Genomic DNA, 27,410 nt, shown 5'->3' with positions numbered 1-27,410 from the left:
GCAAAGGTTTGATACCTTCAGTTCTCTGGGATGAACCCAAAGATTTGCTTTGTTTCATTGGTAGCAGAGATCAATGCTTTCATACAGCAGTGTAGAAGCAATAGGAAATTATTTGTGCAGCAGTTGTCACCACCCATACCTTGGAGAAATGCAAGGATCTTTCAGAGGATGTTTATGTAATTGCTTCCACATACCCCAGAGGGAAGTTTCTTTCCACAGTCCTATGCACTATAAGCTTTCCCACCCTTTCCCCCAAGTGCATGAGCTAATAAGTCTTGAACACAGGACAAAGAGGAGATGTCCCTGTAATCTAAAGCTGGGGAGTCACTAAGGAAAATTCAGTTCCTGTTTTACAGCCTACATGGAAAACTGACTGCTTGTTGGGCAGGTATTTCAGCCTCAGTGTCACCTGCTCCTGATGGTTTTACACTGGCTCCCCAAGACAGAGGGAAGGGTCTGATCAGCAAGTCTATCCTCTGCTGGATTTTCTCCTGTCCTTTGTGGCCCTGCTCCTCTGTGGCCCTGCTCCTCTCCCTCCACTTTCTACCTTTCCAACCTGGCCTTTGTGTGTTTGCTGCACACATTTCCTGCAGAAGTAGGGATGGTTCCCTGCCTTTCTAAAAATGTTCTGTTCTTTGTTCTGGTGAATAAACAGAAGAACAGTGCTTATCCCATGATGGTTTGGATATTTTGTTTTGGCCTGGGGGGTTTTCTGTGCATGTATTAGAAGAGAAACAAAGGAAGGAAATACTAAATTTGAATTAAAAGGTCATATAAATTATGTTTCAGAAAGTACATCGGATACAAGTCAATACATAAAGACAACAAAGGTCATATGGGAAATGTTAAGAAGCCTGAATAGACAGGTGCTTCTGCTAAGGTTTTCTAATATTTCTCACTGTAAGGGTCATCTTCTAGTAGTTTACAACTCTGCCAAATTTTCTTTCCATTTGTGAGGTGCCACCTGATTTTATGGTGTAAATACATCCAAAATAGCTGCGTGGTTCCTAAGATGTCAGGGAACAAATCCACCATGTTCTTCAAACATTGAAACAATTGTTTGAGAAGCTCAAGTGTCTACTTCCTTTGTTCAAGGACTCAGATTTGACACTCAGAAGAATGATGGCTTTTGTGTCAAGAAAGTACCTTGAGAAAAATCTGCGTAAATCCCAGGCCACAGATGCTAAGTAACTACTCAAGCCTGCTGCCAAAAATGTCCTGCTTCATCCTGGGGCTGAGCAGGAGCTTCTCTGTGGTCACAGGATGAGCTGCTCTAGAGCCAGGTGAGCTAGCAGGGCTGAGAGCAGGAAGGCTGTGGCATGGGATGTGAGTGCCACCTCCTGACCAGCAGGCAGTGCAGACAAGGGCTGGGCTCCACAGGCAGGACCACAGCTGAGGAAGTGTCCATCCAAGGGAAGATCCTGGGAGATGGGGTGGCACATAGCCTACAGCTGGAGGATGAAGGGGCTGGGATATTCAGGAAGGGTGAGAACTGATGCCATTCATCCTGACAATCTAAAATTAAAAAAAAAAGAAAACAAAGTTTCTGAACTGTTCTTGAGACAAGGACTGATGAACAGGAGAGACAAAGTCAGTGTTGGAGACAAGTTTATTGGAGAGTGATGCAGAGGCATGAGAAGAAGTGAGCTAAGCTGATGAGTACAGTGCAGCTGGACAAGGCAGGGAAAAAAACTTGATGAGCTTTTGATGAGCTGTGCCCATGAGAGCATGCTTCTGCTGAGACACAGCACAAAACAAAATGCATTCCTCTGCAGCACATGGAAGGGTAGGGGAAAACCAGTATCAGGATAAAATGTTATAGATATGGCTGAGGAAAAGAGGGACAGCTGGCACTCACAGTTAAATCAGGAGCCAAAGGAAAATTGAGCATGTGCTTGTTTCCAAAGCATCAGTCACCCTCTGCCCTAGAAGAGAGGAGGGTATTGCAAGGTGTCTTGCAACCCCACATGCAAGTGCGTGTCTGGCAGCAAGGTGAGGTCAGTGGAGCAAGGGTACATTGGCAAACAGACCTGTTTTCAATATTTATTTTTCTTGAATACATGACTTTGTTCTCTTTGTAATGTTCTCAACTTTGTTGTACACAATGTCTTAGTTTGGTTTGTTGCTTCCTGCTTGTGATTTGCTGGAGCTGGATCCCAGACTCCAGAGCCAGGCCTTTGCAACAAGGCACTGTCGTCAAGATAACAAATGCTTTTCCCACCCTGATTGATTTGGAACAGGGAGGGCATTTAATTTTTTTTCACACTGGTCTATATTAATGGAGTGTTAACAGTTTGAAGTCAGATGCTCAAGACTTTGCCACCGTGTCTCTTCTAGGCAGCAGTGGGGAATCCTGGATTTTATGTCTGAGCTTGCTGATTCATGCAAGCACACAACATTTTTTATCCTTCTGTTTGATCCAGTGGAAAAAGAAGGTTGGCTGAAGACATCTTTTGGGCTATCTTAGAGATATGCTTTTCTTTGTTAATTCTACCTCTTAAGTAAGCCTTGTCTTTTTATTTTTCTAGGATAATGATATTAAGCTCTGCTTATTGTCAGGTGTTGAGCCAGGTGATTAGCTGTTTGAAGCTTCCATAGATAATTTCTGGGATCCCAGCTGAGCCTGTATTTTTGTGTGCTCCTAGAGAGAAATCCTTTTGATGCTCTTTCAGAAGCTTTAATTTTATTCATATTGTGCCAAAATATCAGTAGTTTTTTTAAATATTATGCAGATGTTGTATTTCGGTACTCTGAGATTATGCTTTCTCTGAGGAAGTATGGAAGGATTTCAGGGCTCCTGGGAACTTCTACTGAGCAGGGAAAATTGCTCTTTATGAATCCTAATACACTCCAAAATCCACACTGACTCCTGTGGGGACAGCTGTAGCACCTTTTTTACTCCATTCATCCACATCAAGACTGTGTACCCAAGGAGTTTGTTTTGCCATCTGATTATTGTGGTTCATGGTTGCTATTATAATTTTATTTTGCTCAGTCACTAAAGGTTACGATTGTGAGAACTTTAAAGGGGAAACAAGAAGAGGCTAAAATCAGTCTGAATCTCTTGCCCTTTAAATAAAGAAAAAGAAGAGGGGAGACTTTAGTAAATCATGGAAATTTGCTGTAGTGGGAAGCATTTTGCTAAAATAAAGCCCTGCTTGTCTGCAAGGGTTGTCAGGCTTGCAAGGCTCAGATGTTGTTTACCAGTGTTGTTCCTAACCCAAAGGCAAGAGTTAAGTAACGTGCACTGAATGTGGGCAGTGAGGATCTCTTCTAATATTCTGCTGTGCTAAAAGGACTGCTTAGCTTCTTCTGAAAGAGAGCAAGGGTTCCTTTGCATTAGAAATAAATAGCATGTCTGTAAATGTGCATTTTGTGTAAATACTGCATTTTGTAAAAGAGAGGGAATAAACTGTGTGTCCTGTTTAAATTTGCAATTTTGAAGACTAGCTTAAGATGACACATCTGGGTATTTATGTTCTTCATCCCCCTAAACATCCTCTTATCATTATGCTACTGACATAATCTTATAAAGAGAAGCTGGTGTTTCCATGATTCAGCAATCTTGAATAAAGGATCCAGACACTCTGTTGTGTTGTTTTTTATTTTTTCTTTTAAGATATTGCTGTAACAAATTGATGCACATTATTTTTAAAGGTCACACAGTGCCACAGCAGGCCTTGCACTAAATTATCAGGAGTAAAAATACGGCACATATACTGAAAAAGGAGCAAATGTATGAGAAAACAATGAGTCTGAGCCTGCCTGCCTTGTGTTTGCCTGCTGTTCCCATTTTGATTGCTATTGGCTGGCAAGGGCTGCTGCTGGCATTGCACAATTGGCTTAGATGGGGAATTACAAAACAGGAGCATATCCCTTGGTCAGGGCTCGGTAGCACATGCAGCTGAGCACAGGCAAAAGAGAAAGGTCACCCAGGCGCCAGGATTTGAGCAGAATCTCTCTCACAGATGTTTCCATTCCAGGGAAGTGCCTCTGAGCTTGTTGTTCTCCCTGGCCTGAGGAGTTTAAATGCTGTAAGGTTTTTTTGTTCCAGTGAATGTGAAAATGCACCTGGGAAGAAGTTTGCAACCTGGAGGCATACGACAATTTCAGTGGAGCAATACCATGGAATGAGCAGAAGGATCTGTGTTTTTAAGGAGTTTTAAGTATCAGCGAGGAGCAATTCAGACAGAAGGTTAAAAGCAGATGCAAAAGGAAAACAACTTTATTTTGATCCTGAAATTATACTGACAACATCATGAGGAAGGGATTATATCAGCACCAAACAGTGGAGAATCAATCGGTCTTACTTTCTTCTGAAATAATTCCTATGCCAGAAATGTAAATACTATCTTTTGTGGAAAAGAAGAATTCATTCTTTGAATACATTTTGAAACTCTGTGAAACACTATGGGACTGCTGCATCTTTGCAATGGTGTATAGTGTATCTTTAAGATATTTATATGAAGAAAATTCTGCACAAAAAGGTCAAGCTAATTTTTCTTTTTTTTCTTTGTTTTTACTATTTTTAGCTGCTTTTCTTTGTGAGGGAACCAGGAGTTAAATCTGTATTTTTAACTGAACTTTCCTGTTTTCTTCTTCTTTTCTCCTCCAAACTCAGTTTACGAGATGCTGGCATTGGATTTATTCTTGTCATAGATCGCAGACAGGACAAATGGACCTCTGTGAAAGCCTCCATACTGCGGATAGCAGTGAGTACTGTCTTAAATTGCTCCTTAGAAAGGCTCTTCTGTGTTCTCTTATGAGTGGAGAAAAATAATTCCTTTTCTCTTCTACAATATGTCAGCTAATAGATGATACAGAAGGTATCCAGTAGGTGTTTGGTATCCCAGACAGAGCATGGTGTGTCTGTGACGAGCTTTTAATGCAGTCTGCAGCTCAGGATATCTCCCTAAGGATGCACTTTTAGAGAGTGTGTGTGTGAGTGTGTGAGCATGCAGCCCTCCCAGGTGGGAGCTCATATTTGCAGGGACACCCCATGGGTCCCAGAGAGTTTGGGTCCTCTTTTCACTATTCAAGTGAGTTTCCCTTTTATGAAGAAATGAGAGTGAGAGTCCTGGTTGAGTTTACCACTTGTGAAAGGAGTTCATATGGAAAAGCTGGTCTGGTGATGTTTGATTTAAAACAAGGATAACATGTAAGCAAGAAAACCTTATGTGCCTTTTGTGATCAATCAACAGTACATGCTCTTAACTGTACCACTCTCCCTTTCAATTAATATTTTTAAATAAAAAAAAAAGAGACTTATTAGGAGCTTTTTTTTTGACGGTTTCATATTTATCATGTGCTTATTCTACTGCTTCATGGGGTTTTTTAGTGTTGATTGGTTCATGGTTGGTTGCCTTTTTATTCTTCCTTGTTATCCTTGCTTGAATTGTTGTCTAGTCTTTAAAAAAAAAAAAAAGAAAAAAAAAGCTGTAAGTATCTTTTAATTTTTAATGGCTAAAAATTTTTGACTCTGTAAGGTAAAACTCAAAACAGTAAATATCATTTTAATGTAGCCTGATTATTGCCAAAGAATTTTTTGTTTATTTTAAGTTAAAGGTAGTTCATTACTTCAAAGTAATAGATCTTTAAAGGTAGTATATTACTCCCACTCTACGATGTTTTGTGAATGAATACATAATGATATAATATTCCCACAATACAATTTTTTACACAATAATTATGGTAGGAATGTTAAGACATTGAAAATACATTGGAGTATCAGCAAAATTTACTTTTGCAGTTCATTTTGAAATTTTGACATGCAGCATAGAGCAGATTCCATTAGTGAAAACTGAGAGCAGCATAATTAGGATGATTGAAGGAAAAGGACTCTATCTGAAGATTTGGGATCTCCTTCAAAAGTCAGTGCTGTAGTTTCTGTTCAAGGACAGAGAAGTGTTGCATGATTATAGTCTTTTTATGTGCATAATTGGGGTTGTAAGGGTTAGGGAGCAACTACAAACAATTTGCTTTTAGCCATGATGATAACATTTATGGTAACATTCCTCCAGTGGCTGTGACTTTGCTCTGAAGCACAGTGAACAGAACTGAGCAACTGTTCCCCATTATAAGGGATCTGTCACTGCCATGATGGTGTTGGTGCCTGAGGGATTTGCCCAGAGAAGAGTGTTAAGTGCAGGAGCACTGAACACTTGCAGTACTGCTGCTGATGGGTTATTTTGCTTTTTTCAGCTTTTCTCATTCTTCTGAATGAGCTTTTATGAAAGAAGAATCATGCTTCTTAGTTGAATCTGTTAAAGGCATGATTTTTTAATCTTTTCTTTCTCTTGTTGAACAGCAACAGTGTTGTTTTGAATTGTACCCATATATATATATTTATAGCAATCTCCTATTGGGCTCCAGTAATAGTCACATCAACCCTGAACACTTGAAAATTTTGTGTTCCTGTTCTAAAAGGTGTGGTGAAAAATTATTTGCTCTTGTCTATCATATCTTTGCTATAGTATTTGATATAAATGAAATATAATGGATTTCAGCTGTCTGTTGGTTAAGAAACCCAAATATACAAGATACGTATACTGTGCTAAATTAGTGAGGTCCTATTGATAGACAGAGATTTCTTTTGAATGACTCAGAGTTAACTGGAGACTTCCACTGGTTTGGTTTTCCTAACAGTCAGACTTGTCTTTTGGTGGTTAATGAAGCATCTGAGTGTTATTTGGGCTATCCTGTACTTGGTGTCTGAAAGCCTGATAGTTCTGGCACTTTCAAGCACAGAATGGTTTGGACAGGAAGGGACCTTAGAGATCATCTAGTTCCAACCCTCTCTAAAAGGAACACCTTTCACTAAACAAGGAGGCTCAAAGCCCCACCTAAGCCTGGCCTTGAACACTTCCAGGGACAGGAAATTCCCAGCTTCTCTGAGTAAACTGTTCTAGTGCCTTACTAGCCCCACAGTAAAGAATTTATTCCTCATGTCCTATCTAAACCTACCTCCTTTCAATTTGAAGCCATTCTCCCTTGTCCTGTCACCATCTACTCTTGTAAAAAGCCCCTGTCAAGTGCCTTTTTTTCCTTTTTTTTTTTTTTTTTTTTTTTTTTTTAATTGCTAAGGCTTATTGCTGTGGACAGCAGTATCGTGCTATTTGAGAAGAGAGTTTTGGCTGTCGGTTTATTTGTTGTCATTTCTGCCATCTTTCCTGTTTTTTCTCTAATTATCCTGAGGGAGTTGACCTTCTTGATTTATGAAATCAGAAATGGCAGCATAGGGTGCTGTGGCTGGAGCACTGCCCAACAGGAATATCCTGGCTGGAGCATCTGCCCATCACTAATACCCTGGCAACTGTAGGACCTGTATTTGTAGGCACTGAGCAGCTGTTAAACAGAAATTCATACTGGCATGTATTTCTTACTATTATTTCTTGTTATTTTCAAGACTTTTCATACACATTTGGTTTGTACTAGTGGGTATTGAAAGTATGTTTTGAAACAAAACTAGCAAAATGTTTTGTTTCAGGCTGAAATTATTCTGGAAAATATATTATTAAAAATTCTAAGCTTCATTTTTCTTTCTTTTTTGTTAGGGCTACTTTTTTTTTCCTGGGGCAGAAAATGAATAGTGATGAGCTGAAGCTGTATTTCATGCTGATACTGAAGGGTTGTTGTAGTCAGGACTCTGGAGATGAGGTTAACCTATTTTTGCAGATGTGGGAGGTCAGTGGCTGCACTGCTTGCCCAGGGTGAGTGCTGCTGCAGCACATGCAGTGCAGTGGGACTGAGAGCAAAGCCAGAGGCCTGGGCTGAAATATGGCCCTTCTTTTCCTGGGATGTGACAGATTGTGGCAAGAGCATGCCCAGCATGCAGACTCTGCTGTTGTTTTATTCTACTTGGTGAAGTTGCAATGGGCAGGCAGCCCAGGATGTTTGTATTAGCAAGAGCAAGACTTGCAGACTCTGTGGCTTACAGAAGTTATTGCAAACAACATTATTCTTTTTGGTTTTTACCTGATTTAGCTGAAGTGAAGTTGTTAGCCTAGGAAGAATCTGGGATAGGCTGCAGGTGAAGTTCTGGTAGAGATTCCAAGAGCCAAGTTTCATGTTAAGTGTGGAGCCTTGGCAGCAAGTTGTCATGTTGTTAGAGAGACAGTAGAATTTGAAAGTTCTTACAAGATAATACTGGAGTTAGTAGTTGCAAATTGCTCACTTGTATTACATTGTTGTTTAAGAATACAAAATTTTTTTCAACTTTTTGCTGTGTCACTTGCAGCAATTCTTCTAAATTTGTGTTAGAATGTCCTGTTTTCAGTTAAACACAGTATTCAGATTATAAAAAGACATGCAAGACCTTGCTGAACCTTTTAACTCCTGGGGCTGGGCAGTTGTGTAGTCTCATGGAGACTGCAAGGAGAAGCAGTCATGTTGCTTGGTAAAGCAGCTCTTTTGTCCAGCTGAAGTTGGGTGAATGACAAATGCCAGACAAATTGATCCACTTGGCCTTTCCATCCAGACAAAAATGGCTCCTTTTTTCCTTTTTTTTTTTCCCTTTTTTTTGGGGGGGGATTTTTTTTTTTTGTGTTTTTTTGTTTTTGTTTTCTTTGTTTTGTTTTGTTTTGATTTTGGTTTTGTTTTCTTTTCTCTCTTAATGTTATCATACCCAAACAAGCAATATTCAATCCACAGCTGTAGGAGCAAGGCACTGCTCTCTTCACAGTTCCAGTGTATTTTCTTAAGAAAATGAAGTCTGTCATTACATTGTATTAGTCTCTTGTTGTCCTGTCATCATTGTCTTCCTTCATCTAGAGGAAAAGGCTGCAGTGTGAATTCACTCTTTTAGACAAACAAAAAGCTGCATCCAACATCATTAAAAGTTTTACCATAGCCACCCATCAACCTCATATTGAAGGTCCAGGGAAAATAAACTTCCATGGTGTGTAGGGAATAACATACCTGTGGGTCACTGCTCTTGAGTAAGCAGCTGGGATGGAGGTTGTTTGGGAGTTGTAGTGAGGAATTTCTATCCACTTGCAAAACTTTGCAGCTCTTTTTAAATTTTCCAAGTATCTATGGGTTTTGTTCAGCCTCCTGGAGAAGATGTTTGCTTTGTGATTTGCTAACTAAGGATGCACTGCGTGCAGATTTCTTCTTTTTTGGACTGCCTTGTTCAGAGCACTGCTTTTCTAAGCTGTTCATAAATCAAAATACTGTCTTCACTGCAACAGCAGCTTAGCCCATTAATTTCTTTGAAGATCAGGGCCAGGACCTCTGGAAGAAAGGCAGGAAGAAACCAGAAAGGCAGGAAGAAACCAGAAGCCACTGGACACAGCACTCGAGAGTGCTTAGGTTGGACTTGATGGCCATGGAGATCTTTTCCAACCTAACTGATCCTTTGATTTTGTAATGTCAGCCTAAACCTTGCAGGAGTCAGGCAGTCCCATTTTTGTGCCATCTGGAATCTTATTGGTTTGATATCCAAGATGAGAAACACTGAATTGCAGCAATCCAACTGAGTTCTTTGGCCTTGTTTGTAGAGATGTTGAGTGTCTTAGTGAGTTCTTGATGTAAAAAAGATATGTTTCATAAGTGGTGCCCCATGAAAGGCACTATTTTATATTTATATGGGATAGGTAGTTCCTATTTGCTCAGTTTCTAGTTAGCTCTTTGCATCATGTCCTGAAAAGTATAATGACACCTCACACTTTGTATGGCTTAGGTTTGAAAATACTGCTCTTCTTTCAGCCCTGGTCATGTTTTTCATTTTACTTGGATTTAAGACTAGAACTTGGCAGTATAATGAAGCTGGAACAGTATTTGTATCAATTTTATGGCTCTTATTATGAATGAGTACAGAAAATGATAAATGAGTAAGTTTATTTTGAGATCAGTATGATTTTGTCTGATTGCTTTGGATGCTTTGACTACACTATATGCAGGCACTTTTGCAGTTATTCTTGTGTGGTGAGCCAATTTATTTAATATATAAAAACAGAGAAGTGAGTCACTTAAGCTCAGAAAGCAGGGTCGTAATGTCACAAGCATTAAACAGATCTAATGCAAAACTGTTCTATGTTTTTAAAACTAGATTTCAAGCTGCTCTTTTTTGGAACTGATTTAATTCAAGATTCTTTTGTCACAAAAATTATATGTAAGGCACTTGTTCATTCTAGCCAGGAATAAACAGTCTTAAAAAAATAGGTAAGCAAGTACTTACTAGGCCCTTTATATACAGAAGTACTTTGGAAAGAAGTGCTCTGTGGCCTATGGCATACTAGTAAATGCAGAGGGGAAAACACCACCAGAGTTTGGTATTTTGGTATTTTTTGGGTATTTTGAAGCTGTTCATAACATAGAAATTAGTGTTTTTCCAAATATTTTGAGACAGAACTACTAAAACCAAGTCAAGCATTAGCTCCTGGATGGCTCACGTGGTATTTCTGTAAGCTGGCTTAACTTCAGGGTCAGTACTGGTGGTACATGCAGCCTCTCTGTTGGTAATTTCTGTGAAGAAAAATTATAGTTAGGATTATTTTCAACTGACATGTGATCCGGAGGAGGCCACAAAGGTGATCAGATGTCTGGAGCATCTCTCCTGTGAGAACAGGCTGAGAGAACTGAGGTTGTTCAGAAGAGAAGGCTCTGGTCCAGACCTCACTGCAGCCTTTTGCTATTTAAAGGGGCTTATAAAATAGAGGGAGAATGACTTTACACAGTCAGATTGTCATAGGACGAGGGGAGGTGTTTTAAACTGAATGAGGAGAGACTTACATTACATGGTAGGAAGAAATTCTCTGCTTAGTGCTTTAGTGGGGCACTGGAACAGGTTGCCTAGAGAAACTGTGGATGTCTCAACCCTGGAAGTGTTGAAGGCAAGGTTGGATGAGGACCTGAGCAACCTGGTCTAGTGGAAAGTGTTCCTGCCCTGGGGAGATGCCTCAAAGCAGGCAGGTTAACCTGCTCCTGAGAAATTATTAACTGGTTTTTGGGAGAATTTAAGATTGTTCCTTATTTTGTCCAGCCAGGAAAGGTTCTTCCCTGTATTCTAGCTTCAGGATACTTGTAGGGCAACAAAGATCTCAGTGTATTGGAACACTGTGATCCTGGTGCTGCACTGAGTACAAATTCCTGGTTTGGACAGGTTTTTATTTAAAGCTGATAACAATGTGCACATCCACATCATCTTCTCTTTGGAATTGGCACTGACCTGACTGGGTGAGAAAGTGAAGGAGATGAGCAGATAAAAAACTAATCCCGTGACTGTGATGAAGCATCAGACAAGTGCAAGTGAGATGAATGAATATATGGGCTGGGGTCTCCTAATTTTTGCAGAGAATATGAAAAACATAACCCCTAGTCTCTTTTGCATTGGCACTAAATCAGATAAATTCAATATTCGAGACAAATATTAGGGAAACTGTTAATATTAATTAATGTAGTAAAGAAAGAAACTTTGGGGGAAAAAAAACCAAAACCGTTTTTGAACATAGAAACCCTTCAACCAGTCTAAGTAAAGTTCATTGACTTCAATGAAACAGTCCTTGAAGACACTTTATTTGATAGTACTGCTAAACATAACATGAATATTTTTTGGTGCTAAATATTTAGCAAAGCATTATTGAGAAGTCATTGTTTGTTGTCTGGTTAGCATACAATGGCTTCAAACAAACACACTGCTGGACTGAGACAGAGAATTTTTGTTTTGTTCCAGTGTCCAGGGTGAAGTTGACTTGTCAATGAAGTTCACAGGCATCTACAGAGTATCCCTTACATCACAGTATTGTCTCTGTGAGTCACCAGAGCTTTAGCAAAAAAATGTTAGGAAAAATAGTACTATTTTGGCAGTGTAGATACAACCTTTGATAACCTGTAACAGCTGGCACAAGTCCAACATTGTTTACTGTAGCACAACTTCCTTTACTTGTTTCACAAAAAATCAATTTGCAGATTTGACTCTTAGCCACAATAAGGGAAAGAGGCATAATTTTTTAAGATACAGAGTTTTTTTGAAGAAAAAAACCAAATGGAGACAGACTAGTGGAGACAAGTTTATACTGTAGACAAAGTCAAAGAAATCTAGAATTTGAGCTTTTGTTGAGAGAGAAATTTTTGACAAGTTTTGAATGGGAATTTAAGTGACACAAGACTGTATTGAGTTCAACAGCATAATTTTGGGTTGACACAGAAAATAATTGTAATGTGTATTCTCTGTTCTCATTGACTTGAACACTGTACTTAATTTCATCATGCAAGTAAATTATTTCATAAGAACTAATATACAGTCCAGAAAATTTACTATTAGATGGCATTTGAGTACTGCTGTTTGCTTCATTAATGGCCTAAATGATATAAAATCACAAATTGGGTTGGGAGTGACCTTGAAAGACCATCTGGCCCAACAGTTCTGGGGAAAAGAAGCCTTGATGAGGTTATCTAGCACCTGTCCAGGACATTTCCCAGCACTCCAAGGCTAAATGGATTGCAGGTATTGGCTGCCATAGCCAGTGGATCTGGACTTCATATGGTGGGATGGATGTCTCACAAGGAAACACTTTGTTTTTTCCAAAATGTGTTACCTAAAATATCTCTTTTATTATTTTTATGCTAAAATATTTGTGTTGCCACTGAATAAACTTTGCATTTTGGAAGTTCAAGGTAAAAAGTAACTGCTCAGTTGGACTGAGCACTGCTGTTACAGGCACAAAATAAATTGATATGTCTGCTGAATGAGAGAAGTCAATTTGGCTGTGGTTCTAAAAGGCTTATCCAGGAGATTTAATTAAAGAATTTTTTTGTCTGTTGTTTAAATATCTCTTAAATAAATTTGTGAGTTTACTTTGTATGGTAATTCAGAAAAAAATAGTAAGAAAAGCATAATCTTTTCTTTTTCTTCTGCATACAGCCAGAAATTTTCTATGAAAAGCTTTTCCTCTGATAACTGTGGGTTAGTAAATTCACAGGCTGTACTTTTAAATGAACAGTATAATTTTTAAGTGAATTTTATATTGCAAGGCTGAGGAGCTATTGAGGGTCTTCAGAATTACCTGGATTCTGTTCCCAGCCCTCAAACTCCTTTGGAACTGAACCACTGTTCTTTCTAGAAAATTTGGATGTTACTGAAGTGGAGGCAGACTGAGAAGCTCAAGCCTTTAAGACACTTTAGCCAAATGAAATCTTGGTTTTATACTAAATATCTGGGGTACCAAAATGAATCTGTGAAGTTTTCCAGAAAAGTGTTAAACTGTTTTCCCCTTTAAAAATTCTTAATTTCTAATGCTAAGTACCTGAAACCCTTGGAAACCTCAGAATTATTATTAAATCACTCTTCAACCTTCCAGATACCAACAGTTCTAGTAGACTTGGAACTGAGCCTAACACAACAGCTCCTTCAGTCAGTGGGGCTTTTTGGTTGGCTTTTTTTATTCCCTCTGGTAAACCAGTTTGCTAGAACAGTGAAATAATTTCCAACAGTATAATGAAGAAAATTGCATACTTAATCATTATAATGATCATTTCTTTAGTGAATTTCCCTGCCTCCTTACAGTGGAAATACTGAATAGAGGAGAATGTTTCCAAGAGTGGCTAAATGCCAAATATGCAAATCTCTGCCACAGCAGAGGTGGATTTTTAATAATTTAATGCTGGGGGTTTTTTTGTTTCTTCTCTCTTCTGCTTTCCCTCTATCTGTTGTAGAACTTGGAAAGGTCCATCAAATTACTAGTCGGAAGCTGATGAGTAAAAACAGAACTGATAATTTTTATGCTTGATTTTTATTTTTGTCAGCCAAATTAAAGCTTATTTCTAAGTTGCTGCCTGAGAAATTCATCCTCTGTGGCAAAAACTAGTGTAGCCAACTGTCAAGGTAGTATATGCACTAATTAGAAATTTGTTGTTAGGTTTTCACACAATAGTGGAGGTTTCTTTGGCACCTTATATTAAGGAGAAGATGAAGTAACCATGGAAGTCTTGCTGTTAAAAATACTGAGCCACTACTGTTTGTTCATTAGCCTCCTTGGGTAGGTTGTAATCGTAGCTGAAGACCAGTACAAACCAGCCCTGAAAAAAAATTGATTCCAAGAGAATAGATCCCTGTTCCCAAAGACAAGTAAATGTCTTTTGAATGAAGCTCTTTGTACTAGCCATGCAACAATATGATTGGTCACCCTATTATGGGAGGCCTTTGATACAGTTAGTTTGTGGTATATTAGGGGCTTCTCCTTGTTCAAACATATTTTCTGGAGCTGAGACACAGAAAATAACAGGCTAAACTTGCTTTGCAGGCATCTTTCCCAGGAAACCTGCAATTAGTCCTCGTTCTGCGCCCAACAGGATTTTTCCATCGAGCTCTCTCGGACATTGCCTTCAGATTCAACAGAGATGAGCTTAAAATGAAAGTACCTGTAAGTAATCCTCTGCTTTCACTTTACTACCAGGAACCTGTAAAAGTTCTGAGGATAGCCAGGGAGGACCAAAGAAACTCCAACAAAAGCCAGGCTTAGAGGCAGCTTTAACAATTTTAGCTAATTCCTGATGGCTTTTTCTTGAAAGAGAATGTGAATTTTGAAGTAGCTGCATTTCCCATGGACAAGCACTATGGTTTCTGTCACTTAAGCAAATATACAGTGGATGCCTGTGGTTATGTCACCAGTACACCCACAGATTGTACTTTTGTTTGCAAGTGTACAGCATTTCTATTTTAAAAGAAAATTTGAAATTATATGAGCTGATGATATAAAAGTTATTGTACTTGTCAGATGTAAATTTCAAGGGGAAAGATGATCTTTAAGAAAATTTTCCCCCATCTTTCATTTATTTTGGGGTACCAGTTCTTACATAACAAATCCATGTGGGCACTGTAGTTCTGTCCTGCAGACCCAGGATAACAAGGAAAAATTAACAATAAATGAATGTGGCTTTTAGAAAATAGCCATGAATGGTTTATCAAGATAAAAAAATCTGGCAGCGTTATGCTGTATAATCCATAAGATTTTTTTTTTAATATGTCTCGTGCCCATTCTCATACTCAGTCATTTACATTTACATAATCTTCAACTGAAGTTTGTTTTTCTATACCCACAGGAAACAGCTCCATCTCCCACTTTTATATTAAAGTGCATCTCCTCTGTGTGTGAAGGATGTCTGAAGGATGGGGCTTAGAATCCTCAGCAAGGGACTTGTCACCACTGATCACGTTCACTTTTTTCTGTCCTGCTGCAGATCATAATGCTGGGCTCAGTATCAGAACTGCAGGGCTACATTGATAAGACACAATTAACAGAAGATCTTGGTGGCACCCTGGATTACTGCCACAACAGATGGCTGTCCCGTCGCACTGTGAGTCTTAGGTTCTGTTTTAACTTCTCAGTTTAATGAACCCTTCTGTTTTATACCCTGTCGTTTATAAAACAGATTCCAAGTGATGCAAGTTGACTTGCTCAGTGTGAGAAGATGTTCCCAATGGTACTTAGTCATCTTAGAGAAATAATATGAGTAATAACTTGGGAGTGGCTTTCTGAACACTTGGAGTGAAGGAACTACAGTGTGTTATTGTGTTGAGGTTTGTTGGTTTTGCTACAAGAAAGAAAAATCTCAAGTTGTAAAATAACTCCAGATTATAAAATATGAAGAAGATACACCTGATACAAGCCTAAGAAAAACATACAATTAAGGAATTAATGGTGACGGTATCTGTTGTTTGCAAAATTCTACTTTGGCCATTTTTCAGTCTTGTAATTCATCTGTTTGGGTTTGTTTTGAGAGTTATATTTTGTGTGCTTGTGTTTGTTTGTACATATGTGTGTGATGAGCACAAAACATCTTTAATGCTTTTTATTCCAAAAGGCTATAGAAGGTTTCGCCCAAAAGGTTAAGCAAACAGCTCAGATTCTTCAGTCCTTTGGGACTGAGCTGGCTGAAACAGAACTACCAAATGATGTGCAATCAACCAGCTCCCTTCTTGCAACACACACAGAAAAGAAGGACAAAATGAAGGTATGTAATTTTTTGTAGAGATGCTGGCTTCTAGTTAAACTGTCTTTTAATTCATAGCTAGCAATATTAATGGAAAATATGGATGATGTTAATAGACAGTAATAATGTGAACCATCGATATCTTTTGAACTGAGTTTTTTTGATGTTAAAAATCCTTTTTGAGTTGAAAAATGGCATTTCTTGAAACTAAGCTTACATATGTACAAGTGCATAATGGATTGTCTGTAAAACAGTAATTTCTTTGTAAGTAGTGGTGTGTTTAATTTGTAGTTTTGTTTGCAACAGGAAATTTGATTGTATTTGCATGCATATTAAAATACATGGCCTTTTGAAGCATGAACAAATGTTCTTTCAAAAAGGATTAAATGAAAGCTATTTGATGGTTTCAGAACTGTGCATCTAAAATTTTTGAGATATTTGTAGCCTAAAGCTACACTACAAGGCTGTCTACCATGAAAATTCAACTCAGTTACACTGGGGTCTTAAGATGGCAAACATGGAAGAAGCTGACATTTATTATTTATTGTATGTTGTCAGCCCCTGTTTTTAATAAAACTGTGCTTGCTCAAAAATGCTATTTAAATCTTTTTTTCAATTTAGTGCCTTGTGAATTCTGCTTAAAAAACCACACTGCTACAGCATGTGGGGTTTTTGTTTTGTTTTGCAGGAGGATATCAGGGTAGCAGTGGAACAGGGAGATGATATCCTTGGAAGTATTACAAAACCAGTTACTGAGAATCCTGAATACAAACTGAATCAAGATCAGCTAGACAATCAAACAACAGTCGAAAGGTGAGAGGTGTCAAATACTAAACATGCTGCTTTTCTGCTTTTTAGACCCCTCCCCAGCTCCTTTCTTTAATTCTATATTTATGCTTTGCAAGTAAGTAAGTGTTGCCGTGTGAACATTATAAAACATTTCAGAAACAGCTCCTCTGTTGTCAGATCTGTCCTGAACAAAGTAACCCCTTAATGCCCACTGTGGGGTCACCTGACTATAGGGAAATGGGGTTGGAATTCTGATACCACACAACAGTGTTCTTTTCATTTTTGTCACATTTGGGCTATGCACTTGAATATCTTTTCCTTATTTCAAAGAGTATCAATGCTTTATTTAGAAACTAAAGTGCAATCCAAGAAATGTTGCTGCTGTACAGAAGGCATGAGGGAAAGACTGAAGTGATCTATCCCTTCTTTCCAGTCGATTTGTCCATTTCCATTAGGTCCCTTTGAAGTGGGAGGGGTTTTTTCTTTTAAACCTGATAATTTATCAGTGTTGTTTGTAACCTTTAAAGGTCTGCTAGGGAGTACACCATTCTTGAAGTACCTAATCACCAATTTCCTATGTGCTTCCTTTGGGCATATAAGTAGTAGGTATTGTTTTCCTTTGCTCCCTGCCTGCCACATACACACTCCCCTCACATTACTGCCAGGTTTGAAGACATTATATCACTGTAGCACAGATGTAAATTTTCACAAAGCTATGAAAGCATAGCTCATTTCCCCCAGGCAGTATTCTGCATTCTTTTTTTGTCTGTCATTCTGTGTTTCTGTTACACTCAGGCTGACTTTCTTTCCAAATAACTGTCCATTCCAATCCACAAAGCTTGGCAGAAGTCACTTTTTTTGGTCACTGTTACTATCAGCTATCCAAGGACGATCAGGGTGGGGGTTGCTAATTTATCCATAACATTCCTATTCAATACAATATCTGCTGGAAGCTGGAACAAACTCAGTGTGTGCATGTGTCACTGCCTTTTCTCTGGTTGGTTTTAGCTTGTAAATTCAGAGTTCATTTCTGTACCGTTGAAGACAAAAGTTTATTAAAATTCTGATGTGTCGCCTTCCCTGGATGTAGCCTAAGTGCAGCAAAGTGCACTATATAAAGTCCATGGGATCTCATACTGTAAAATGCAATAAGGTAAATTTCAAGTCATTTGCCAGAATTATAATCAAAGAAGCTTTTCCTCACACAGTGCAGCTGTACATGTGCCTGTGATATTTAATTAATAACTCTGCTTCAAAGAGAAGGAGCAATGGCCTTCCATTTATAGTGAGCTTTGCTCCAAAGAATGAAATGTACAGGCAGCTGGCTGGTCATAGCAGTACAGATTTTTACCTTAAGTTTTCCTGATAGCCTAAGGCTTGGGTTCCTCTGAGTCTTAATCCACAGACATTTCCATTTCTCATTTATGTATGTTAGTCCCAGCTCCCCATGTCCCCAGGCCAAAGCTGAGAAGGTGCTTAAAATAAGCACTTGCCCATTTTTCAGAACTTAATGTTTATGTTGGGTTTCAGTTTTTTATATCACTGTTACTGCAGAAAATGATATTGTGCAACACAAAAAAATGTTTCCTGGATCCTATTTATTTGTCCTGAAAAAATACTGCTTTGGGGAAGTTTTTTATTTACTGTGGAGGATTGCATTGTCACTTGAAGGTTGCACCATCATTCTTAGAGTATTTTTTATGTGTTTTGTTTTTATTTTTAAAGGTTACTGGCTCAACTGCATGAGACAGAGACTGCCTTTGATGAGTTTTGGATTAAGCATCAGCAAAAACTAGAGCAGTGTCTGCGCCTTCGGAATTTTGAACAGGATTTCAGAGAGGTGAGAACTTCTTGGTGGCAGTCAATATTTGGCAATATAGAAATGATTCAGAAAATGCTTCCTGCTCTTGATTTTACAGTTCTTCTGTGTACTTGAAAGCTTTCTCCAACCTTTTTCTTGTACTTGCCCTTACCTGACACACTGCTATCTTTACTAGTTTGAATTCTTGCCTATAGAGACATAGCATTTCTTCTTTTTCTGCCATCTTAGGATGTTTTTTTTTCCATGCACCCAGCTGTGTATAAGCATTCAAACACTCCTTTGAAACCTGTTCTGTACCACAGAAACATAAAATATTGCTGCAACACTTCCATCTTGCCAATAGGTCCTTTTATGGAACCAAGTCTCTACATTTTGGCTGAAATTTTATGAAAGCTGTCTCCAACACTGTGGGTGGGAAGTTGCAACCATGGTGTTAGAAGCTGGGTGGAGGCAGAACTACAATTTTCACAGCCAGTTTCTGATCTCATGTTGTTTAACTCATGTGCTTGATGGCACCTACAGACACTTTATCCTGGTGTAGCTGATCTTGGAGCACAGACCCTGTGTCTCCCTGAGAGCAACACTCAGAAATCCTTTTGCAAACATTTGTCTGTCTCTGAAACCATTGCTAGAATGGGGACCTCTCTCTCATGTGTTGCTGCTAACATTAATGTTGCTTTGTGTCCTTGTAATCTGGTAAAAGCAAGATCATAAATGTTTCCTTAGCATTAGTTTTCTTGCATCTTTTTCAGTACCAGGAAACAGGATTGCTTCACTGCCTCTTCTTTGTATTTGTTTTCCTTTTGAATTGGAGGGGAAAGGTAGGCTGACAAAAAAAGGTGCTTTGTCTCTGTGCCCCAGTAGCCACATAATGTTAGTCACCTGGCTGCAGATAGTGTCTATCAGCTATTTAATTAGTGTTTCTCTGGAGAAGTGGAGCTGTCTTCATTCACACATAGCTGTGTCTCATTTCAGGTCAAAGCAGCTTTGGATATTGTGTCTGAGAGACTGTCTGCTTTCTCAGATGTAGGAAACAGCCGTTCACATGTGGAGCACATTTTGAAAGATCTTGCCAACTTTGAAGAAAAATCACATGTAAGAGCTCTGCAAGTCTCCTTAATTTCTACTATGGCAGTGCATGTGCAGGGGGGAATGGGATTTGGTTGTTGAGTGTGTCAGCTTAATCTGTCAGCAAGGCAGAATTGGTGTCTCAGGTACTATACAGAAGGAGTCTGAAATAAAGTCTTCAACCATTGGAGCAGGGTAAATCTTGGACATCCCTCAATAAAGACGAGAGTCACCCAACATAAAGTGTGATTGCTTCATATAAGAATTGCATGAAGTGTCTACATAACCAAGTTTTGCATTTACTGATGAAGGGGTCACTTCCATTCCTATTAAAGCCATTTCTTTCAAGAAATAAGAAAGCTGTGTATTGAATGTACAATAAAGATGGCCAGCAGAAACATATACTGAACAACATAGAAAGGGAACCTTTTTATGACCTGTGCTTCACGAGGAAGCAAATTGCTCTCTAAGTGAGGTCATTGTTCTTAAGGCTGATAGGTATTTTTTAATTTGAGTTCAGATTGTTGCTGTACCCCAAATTGCATTCATACGCATGCAGACCCTGCTGAATAAGGCATAGAAAGACAACAGTTGTTCCTTCAAAATGAGGCTTGTGATTAAACTCAGTTATTTCTGAGGTTCTCTGGTACATTGAGGTTCTTGGGCATCTGGAAAGACAGGAAACCAATTTGATTTATTAAGCAAGGCAGATATTAACTAAAGATGTATTCTTTATGAATGTGTGTATTTCACTGCATAAAAACAATTTTAATTTTTTTAATTGATCTTGATCCAAGGAAAGATATTTTTTAATCACTGCTTGTTTTTTTAGGAAACTGTAGCAAAAGCCAGAATGTTAGCCTCAGAGCGTGATGCTTTTATTCAAAGCAATCATTATGCTGTGGACTCCATTATTCCAAAATGCAGTGAACTTCATCATCTCTGTGATGCCTTCACTACTGAGACAGAACGGAGGAGAAATCTTCTTAACAAATCTCTGGAACTGCATGACTTACTAGAGAAGGTAAATTTAGTATGCAACAGTTATTTCCCAAAACTGTTGAACAGTTGTCATAATGGTAGATAATATTATCTCACTGTACTGGAAATTTTATCTTTAAATAGCTGAATACATGACAAGGTTGAGGTGCTTTAGACTCTTAGTGTGTGAGGCTGACATTGGTGCATTCTGAGCCTGTTCTTCTCTGTTTCTAGTCTATGAAGTGGTGTGATGAAGGAATTTACCTGCTGGCTTCCCAGCCAGTAGATAAGTGTCAGTCTCAGGATGGTGCAGAATCAGCTTTACAGGAGATTGAGAAATTCCTGGATACTGGTGCTGGCAATAAAATCAAGGAGTTGAATAAAATTTACAGAGAGTATGCCCACATCCTCAATGAAGACCTAAAGGTACCAGAATATGTTTATGTGTATCTGTGTGTCCATTTGTTCATTTTAGGATTGCTCTCTTGTACTGCCATTGATAAAGCTAAATAATCAGTAGGAGTTATACCTGTGAACTGGAAAGCCAATACATTTCTGTGCCTGATAAGCATCAAGGGCTTCAGGAGCTTTTCATAACTACTTACATTTTTCATGCAATAAAATTGCTTTTTTAAAAAAAAACTCCCAAGCAAGTATTTGAAGAGAAAGAAATACCTTTTTTTTTAATATGGCAAAAATGTGCTACTTTTTAAACATATTCTTTAGAACTTGAGAATATTCCTTTTCTTCGTGATTGATCTCTTCATGTAACAGAATCTTCAGACATTAAAAAAAATATTTTTTTTAAATGGAAACTTGAATCCCAGATTTTTCTATAATAAGCACACAAAATATTTTTGAAGTGATGTTCTAATTTTCAGTGTACTAAATCACAGTAAATTGCATCTTGTTAAGAGTGAAGAGTTAGTGTAATATTTCTATATGTGGTGTAAAAGTAATTGCAATTTCAAATCAATATGCTGTAGATGTTTGTGTAGCTTGTTGATAGGTCTCTGACAGGAATTTAAAAATTATAATAAATTATCTAAAGTATTTTATTAATTCAAGTTGTTTTTTATTTCCATGGCAACCATAGGAGCATGTGCAGAAGGTTTTCCAGAAGCAAGAAAGTATGGAAGAAATGTTTCAAAAGCGACAAGTGAGTCTTAAGAAGCTGGCAGCTAAGCAGACACGTCCTGTTCAGCCAGTTGCTCCAAGACCTGAAGCATTTGTAAAATCTCCTTGTACCTCCCCAGGTATTACTGGGTTAGCCTTTAATTTTTTTGTGCTATGCTGAGAAACTTAAAGAAAGTAATAATTTGTGGTTGCACAAACATCTGTGTCAGATGTGGTCCAGTCCTAACTTCTGTTTGATTGTGGTTTACGTGTTTAGGTCTTCAAAGAGAAAACGTGTCCAGCTCAGAAAGCAGTGCGCTTCGGAGGGTGAACTACAGAAAAGCAAAGGTAGCTCTTGAACTTTCCATTTCTCACACGTGTACTACTTGAAAATGTCATAGCACAGCAGAATATTCAGGAGCTCTCAATAAGTATGAGGGAATTCTGCTGAAAAACTGGCATTGTCCCAGTTGAAGCAGTGGTTTAAATAGGGGCTGCTTTGTTGCTGGGCTGGTTATGAGGGAGGGTAAATAGTTGCCAATATTAGGAAAAACATTAGGGGCAACAAAATATTAAGTCTGTGAACAGGAAACTTTTTTTTTTTTTTTTTTTGCCAGTAGTAATTGGCTACTCTTAAAACCATTGACAGTGAAGAAGTAGTTGTCGTTGGCTCCAGGACAGCTTCACCTGACCTAGTGGATTGCCATTCCCACATGGGGATGGTCTTCCTGCCCTGCCTGCAGCAAGGAAAGTATCCTGACAGCAAAAACAGAAACAAGCAGTTTCTCATTGCATTAAAAATGAGAATCATTCATGCGTTCAATCAACTCAGCAAAGGTTCAGCAAAAGACAATGCAAGGAGAAAGGCAGGACCACCAGGATGGACAATATTTGGAAAGAAAAGGGGTAGTTTAAGGAGGGCTTGAAGGCAGAACCCCTCTCTTTTTTAAGCAAGCCATAGTTAGGTTTAGGGATTGCAGTAAAAGTTTCAAGAGTGAATTTCTGTGTCAGGTTAAGAAGTAACAGAAAGTTAGCACAGTATCTTATTTTTAGCTTAGAAAACAGTCTAAGGTTAGTGTTGCCTACAAGTTTATGCTGGTGCTCTGATGTCTTCTTGGGCTTTGAACCACCATATTTTCTAAACTGGCTTTTGATGGAGAACTTTCCACATCCAAATGTTGTGTGCTTCAAGACCTTCAGGTGACTTGAATTTTTTCCTCAGCCTTCTTATAAGCTTGCCTTCATTTTTAGTGGAGTACAATCTTTCCAGTGAAAAGTAGTGAGCAACAGCTCTGCATTTTAAAGTGTTTTTTCCACATCTGTGATGCCATGATTATTTCATTGTTTATTTGTTTCCTTCTTTAGAGTGAAATGACTGAACTCCATCAAAGCAGAGGAGGATCTACAATGGATGATGAAGAAAACCTAGCTGTGTTGCGACAGTAAGTATATTTTGATAAGCAAAAAGTGTGGGTTTTCTCTGATTTGGTTCCAGCAAAGCCTGAGTTTGGCTAAGAATTTGAAATATAAAACAAATATATTTCTCAGTGCTTTTTGAAATCATTGGGTATGCTCTGTATAGAGGAAGACATTTCAGTCTGTCTGCAGCATTATTTAGAGTTTGGGTAGTACCAGAGTCTATTCTTGCTGCAGTGAGGTGATGCTATGGCAGGACAACTTCATATTTTCATTTCAGAGATGATACAGTTTTGAGTAATAAACACCTGTAAATCTAATAAGGTTTTAGTCTCCTTGCTTTGAGACTTTGAGACTGTCTTTTTATTGGACTCTTTTTAGTCCCTGTTTTGATATATGTTACCAAAAAATCACTTGTATAAAAACAGAACAGCATAGCATATATTAAGGAAATTGCTTAGTACCACCTACAATGCATATAGCAAACCTTGCATTTTTACTTGTAAAGTGGCTACTTATATGGGCTTTTTACTGTTATAACCTTCTGTTACATCACACAAAATCACAAGGGAAGGAGTTGGGGGAAGTATGATTCAATGCTTGATCATTACAGAAATTAAGGTTAAAGCATCATCGAGATATTTAAAGTGTGCCCTAAATGCCTCTAATTTAAAAACCACCAGTGTAGCTTTAAATCTGTATTTGAGAATCCTATGCAGCTCCAACTCCAGCTCCCATAGCAGCTGCAAACACAGTATAACCAGACTTTGTACATACAATGATAAAACATTCTACTGCTTCAATTCAATTCCTGCCGCACTGAAACTGCTAGATTTTATGTTTTCCTGTTCAAAAACATTTTCAAAAATTTTAAAATGTTTCAAAAATACATATCTCTCAATAAGGATATATAAAGTAATGACAGGAATATCCATGGGACATCACATTTTCCATTGCCTAGAAATTGTTCTTCTATAGTCTGAAGTAAAGAAGAAACTCAAACAAAATTAATGTTGCCTCATTGCTTTACATAAGTGAATAGGTTCACCTTAATTATCATTTTTTGTCCATAGACATGTAATGAATGAACTAATTGAGACTGAACGAGCATATGTGGAAGAGCTTCTCTGTGTTCTTGAGGTAAAGACTAAGTTTTACTATGGATATTAGTGAATCTCTTGCATTTCATGGATGCTTTTATATTTTCCTTACCACTGTAAAGACTGTTCTGTCAAGCACTGTGGTCATTATATTTTTCCTATCTCATCATATTTTCACAGAGGCAGCAATATGTGGGGTTTTTTTTTCCTACAAATAGCCATACAACTAGGATTTTGTATTAGAAAACACAAATTAAGCAGAAAATAAGATGTGCCTTAGTATTTAGGTGGAATCATAGTGAGATTTATAATGATTATTAATTACTGCAAAAGGTCTTTCCAGATTTGTGGGTTAGTTCCAGGAAGGTCATGTGCCACACAAGAATGTGAATCTGCATCAAGAGACTCCTGTGTCAGAGGAGTAAAGTTGTTTCTTACATCTTTCTTGGCATATCTTTAAGAGATCCTCCACATGTCTTGAGTATAACTGTGGGAACAGAATGCCTTATAATAAAATCCTCACTTGAAATCATCAAAGGAGTAAAGGTGCTCCCTTTGCTTTACACTTGTGGAGGTATGATTGCAGCACTGCTGAGCTGCTTGTAGAAATACACTGCAGTATTCCTTCCTTCCTCAAGTTTAAGTCTTCAGCTATGGATGTGTCATTTTCCTGTTGTACAATTTGATTGCAGGGAATGATGGAGTTGCAGATAACTATGGCTGAATAATTTGATCAGGATGAACTAGAGTTGAGACATGTCGATATTCTTGGTGTCCATATCAATGTTAAGCTCCTAAATAGGAACTATCTAAAGTTGTGGACCAGGACTGATAATTTCTCATTACCTACCTTCAAGTAAGAGTAGTGTGTGAGGGTTTTGTGCTCTGGTCTTGCTTTTGCTAGCTCATACTGAGCTTCCCACAGCATTTACATCCTGTGCTCAGTCCAAGTGCTGGAATTGTTGATTCCAGCAGGATGGTCACATCTGACATGTGATAATAAACCCAGGTCAGTTTGGAGCGGGCCTAAGAGATCACTTTATTCTCTGTTTTTGTATGCAATGCATCTGTACAGATCTATTCATAAAATCAAGATCTGAATATTTGGAGAATTTTTGGTCCTTGCTGCTGCTACTGGAGCATCTTTCTATTCCCATGGTGTTACTCTTGTTTTCCATAGAGTGCAGTGCAACTCCTGTCTTTTTAGGCCAGGTGTCTTGGTTTTGTGCCACTGTGACCAACATTCCAGTACTGTGACCATGCCAGGCACATCTCTCTGTCCCTCCTTGCACTTCAGTGTCCCTCTAGCTTGAACTTGGGTGATTGGGAGTGCCAGCAGTAATTCTGGATCAGATACTTGCTGAGGTATGGTTCAGTGGCAGTCTTCCAGCTTTTGAGTAATTCTAGTTATTAGTCCATAATTCTGGCTATTCTCCCATTCCCTTTGTTGCTCCTATCCTATTAATCTTCCAAATTTTCACATAAAATAACCTGGTGCTCCTTGAGACAGTGTTTACTCTTATTATATCCTATTTCTTGCCATGCATTTTCTGTCTGCCAAGGATTCCAATAGAAAAAAAAGCAAGGTAGTTTCCCAAGATTGTTTAGAAACTGCTATAACTTAAACAAGATCAATAATCTTTCTTTCATTAATAGCCAGGATCTTCCCACTTTAGTGTGTGAAATTCAGTAATCTTTACTGGGAGAAGAACACTGGTCTAGTTTATTTTTAGGTATTGAATTCTACCTTTTTTTTCCCACTCACTTGAATGGCTTTAGATCAGCTTTCAAATGAAAGACTAAGCAAGGCCTTAAGCATTTTTAAAGTAAGATTAAATAATCTCAGTGGCTGCATTAAGTAGCTTTCTCTCTTTTTCCTTAAAACAGTTACTACATAGGTAGTAAGACATGAATGTTTTTATAGTAAATTTTTAAAGTATTAAGCCTAAAGTGGAAAAAAAATTACAAAAACGTTTTGTCAATGTATGTATTTCACACTTTTGTTCCTTCAAAATTTGCAAGTAATGAACTCTGTCAGGCTTCCTTTCACCTCAGCTAAATTCAATACTCCTTTTTGCCAGTGCTGGCTGTGCTGCTATGTTCAATATCATCTTGTCTTAAAGTGGAAATCATTCTCTTTGTGCAGATCTTCATCTAAACTGCATGGTGGCTGCAGTATTTCTTTTCCTGTTAAAAAAATTACCTCCATTTCATCTAAATTATGTTTTTTAATTTTTAGGGCTGGACAATTTTGCTGAATTCATTTATTCCACCCTTTCTCTTTCAGACTGTCTTTTCCTGCTTGGGGCAGGAAAAAATTTGAGAAAGGAACCAGTGTAGCTATTTATGAGCTCCATTGTCTTTGCCTATACCACTGGGGTATTTTTGTTTTCTTGGTTGGTTTTCTTGGTGTTTTTGTTTGGTTGGGTTTTTTTTTTTTTTTGTGGTGTTTAAAGAAAAAAATACCCAGACTTTTAAAGGGCTGGTTCTAGGTTCTTTTAAAAGAAATAATTGTGTCCTATCCAAATGCTTGAATTCTTCAGATTTAGCTGACTTTACCAGCTAGTTCTTCTAGTTTGGAGCACATGTCAAATATGAAAATCTTAATTGTATGGCGCTTTTGCTTATCTTTTAATTATTCAGTTTGTTATAATTTGGAGTGGATTTTTCTAATCAATGTGACTTAATGCAAGGATCACCTTGTGTTAAAACAAACCAAACAAAAAAAACACAAACCACAAGAGAGAGAAATCTAATCCAAATCTAAAGAAGAGGGGATCATCTTTCTTCAATGCCTGTATGCTAAGAAATCTATTTATATTAAGAAATCTGCTCATAATGCAGGTGCTAGATAATTCCTGCCGTTTTTCTGGTTGATTTGTTGGGAGTGTTTTGTTTGTTTGAGGTTTTTTAGTGTTATGAGAAAACACAGATCAGTGACCTCAGGGCCAGAGAACAGTCCTGGGCTAAAGCCACTTGTGTCCTTTTCTGTGCCAGATAAACAGACAAGAGAATGTGTGCTTATATGGCAAGTGGAAGATGTGGGAATCTAAAGCTGCTCCTTTTGGTACAAAAGCAAATGGAAGTGCCTTAAACAGAATTTTGAGCTTAATGATTTCTGTTACCCATAGAAATAACTGCAGTCAGCTGATTCCTTCATAACAATGGCTAAGGCAGGCATTATTAAG

The 27,410-nt window shown here is 38.1% G+C and overlaps 1 protein-coding gene across 19 annotated transcripts in view; it reads left to right on the top strand.

The window, feature by feature from the left end:
- MCF2L (MCF.2 cell line derived transforming sequence like) overlaps window positions 1-27,410 on the top strand; it is a 150,870-nt gene that overhangs the window by 106,676 nt on the left and 16,784 nt on the right. For 12 of the 19 annotated variants that reach the window (XM_079323012.1, XM_079323010.1, XM_079322997.1 and 9 more), the window contains 13 exons: window positions 4,622-4,712; window positions 14,241-14,360; window positions 15,178-15,294; window positions 15,802-15,951; window positions 16,619-16,743; window positions 18,445-18,559; window positions 19,517-19,636; window positions 20,442-20,633; window positions 20,825-21,016; window positions 21,687-21,846; window positions 21,984-22,054; window positions 23,072-23,148; window positions 24,196-24,262. In XM_079323012.1, the coding sequence (XP_079179138.1) occupies window positions 4,622-4,712; window positions 14,241-14,360; window positions 15,178-15,294; window positions 15,802-15,951; window positions 16,619-16,743; window positions 18,445-18,559; window positions 19,517-19,636; window positions 20,442-20,633; window positions 20,825-21,016; window positions 21,687-21,846; window positions 21,984-22,054; window positions 23,072-23,148; window positions 24,196-24,262 (1,597 nt within the window). Of the gene's footprint in view, window positions 1-2,211; window positions 2,502-3,883; window positions 4,488-4,621; window positions 4,713-14,240; window positions 14,361-15,177; window positions 15,295-15,801; window positions 15,952-16,618; window positions 16,744-18,444; window positions 18,560-19,516; window positions 19,637-20,441; window positions 20,634-20,824; window positions 21,017-21,686; window positions 21,847-21,983; window positions 22,055-23,071; window positions 23,149-24,195; window positions 24,263-27,410 lie in introns of those variants that run through there. The other 7 variants (XM_079323006.1, XM_079323002.1, XM_079323004.1 and 4 more) reach the window with 6 other exon arrangements.

The sequence above is a fragment of the Erithacus rubecula genome (genome assembly GCF_903797595.1).
Source record: "Erithacus rubecula genome assembly, chromosome: 1".
Taxonomy (NCBI): Eukaryota; Metazoa; Chordata; class Aves; order Passeriformes; family Muscicapidae; genus Erithacus; species Erithacus rubecula.
This window is presented reverse-complemented; position numbering and strand designations above follow the sequence as displayed.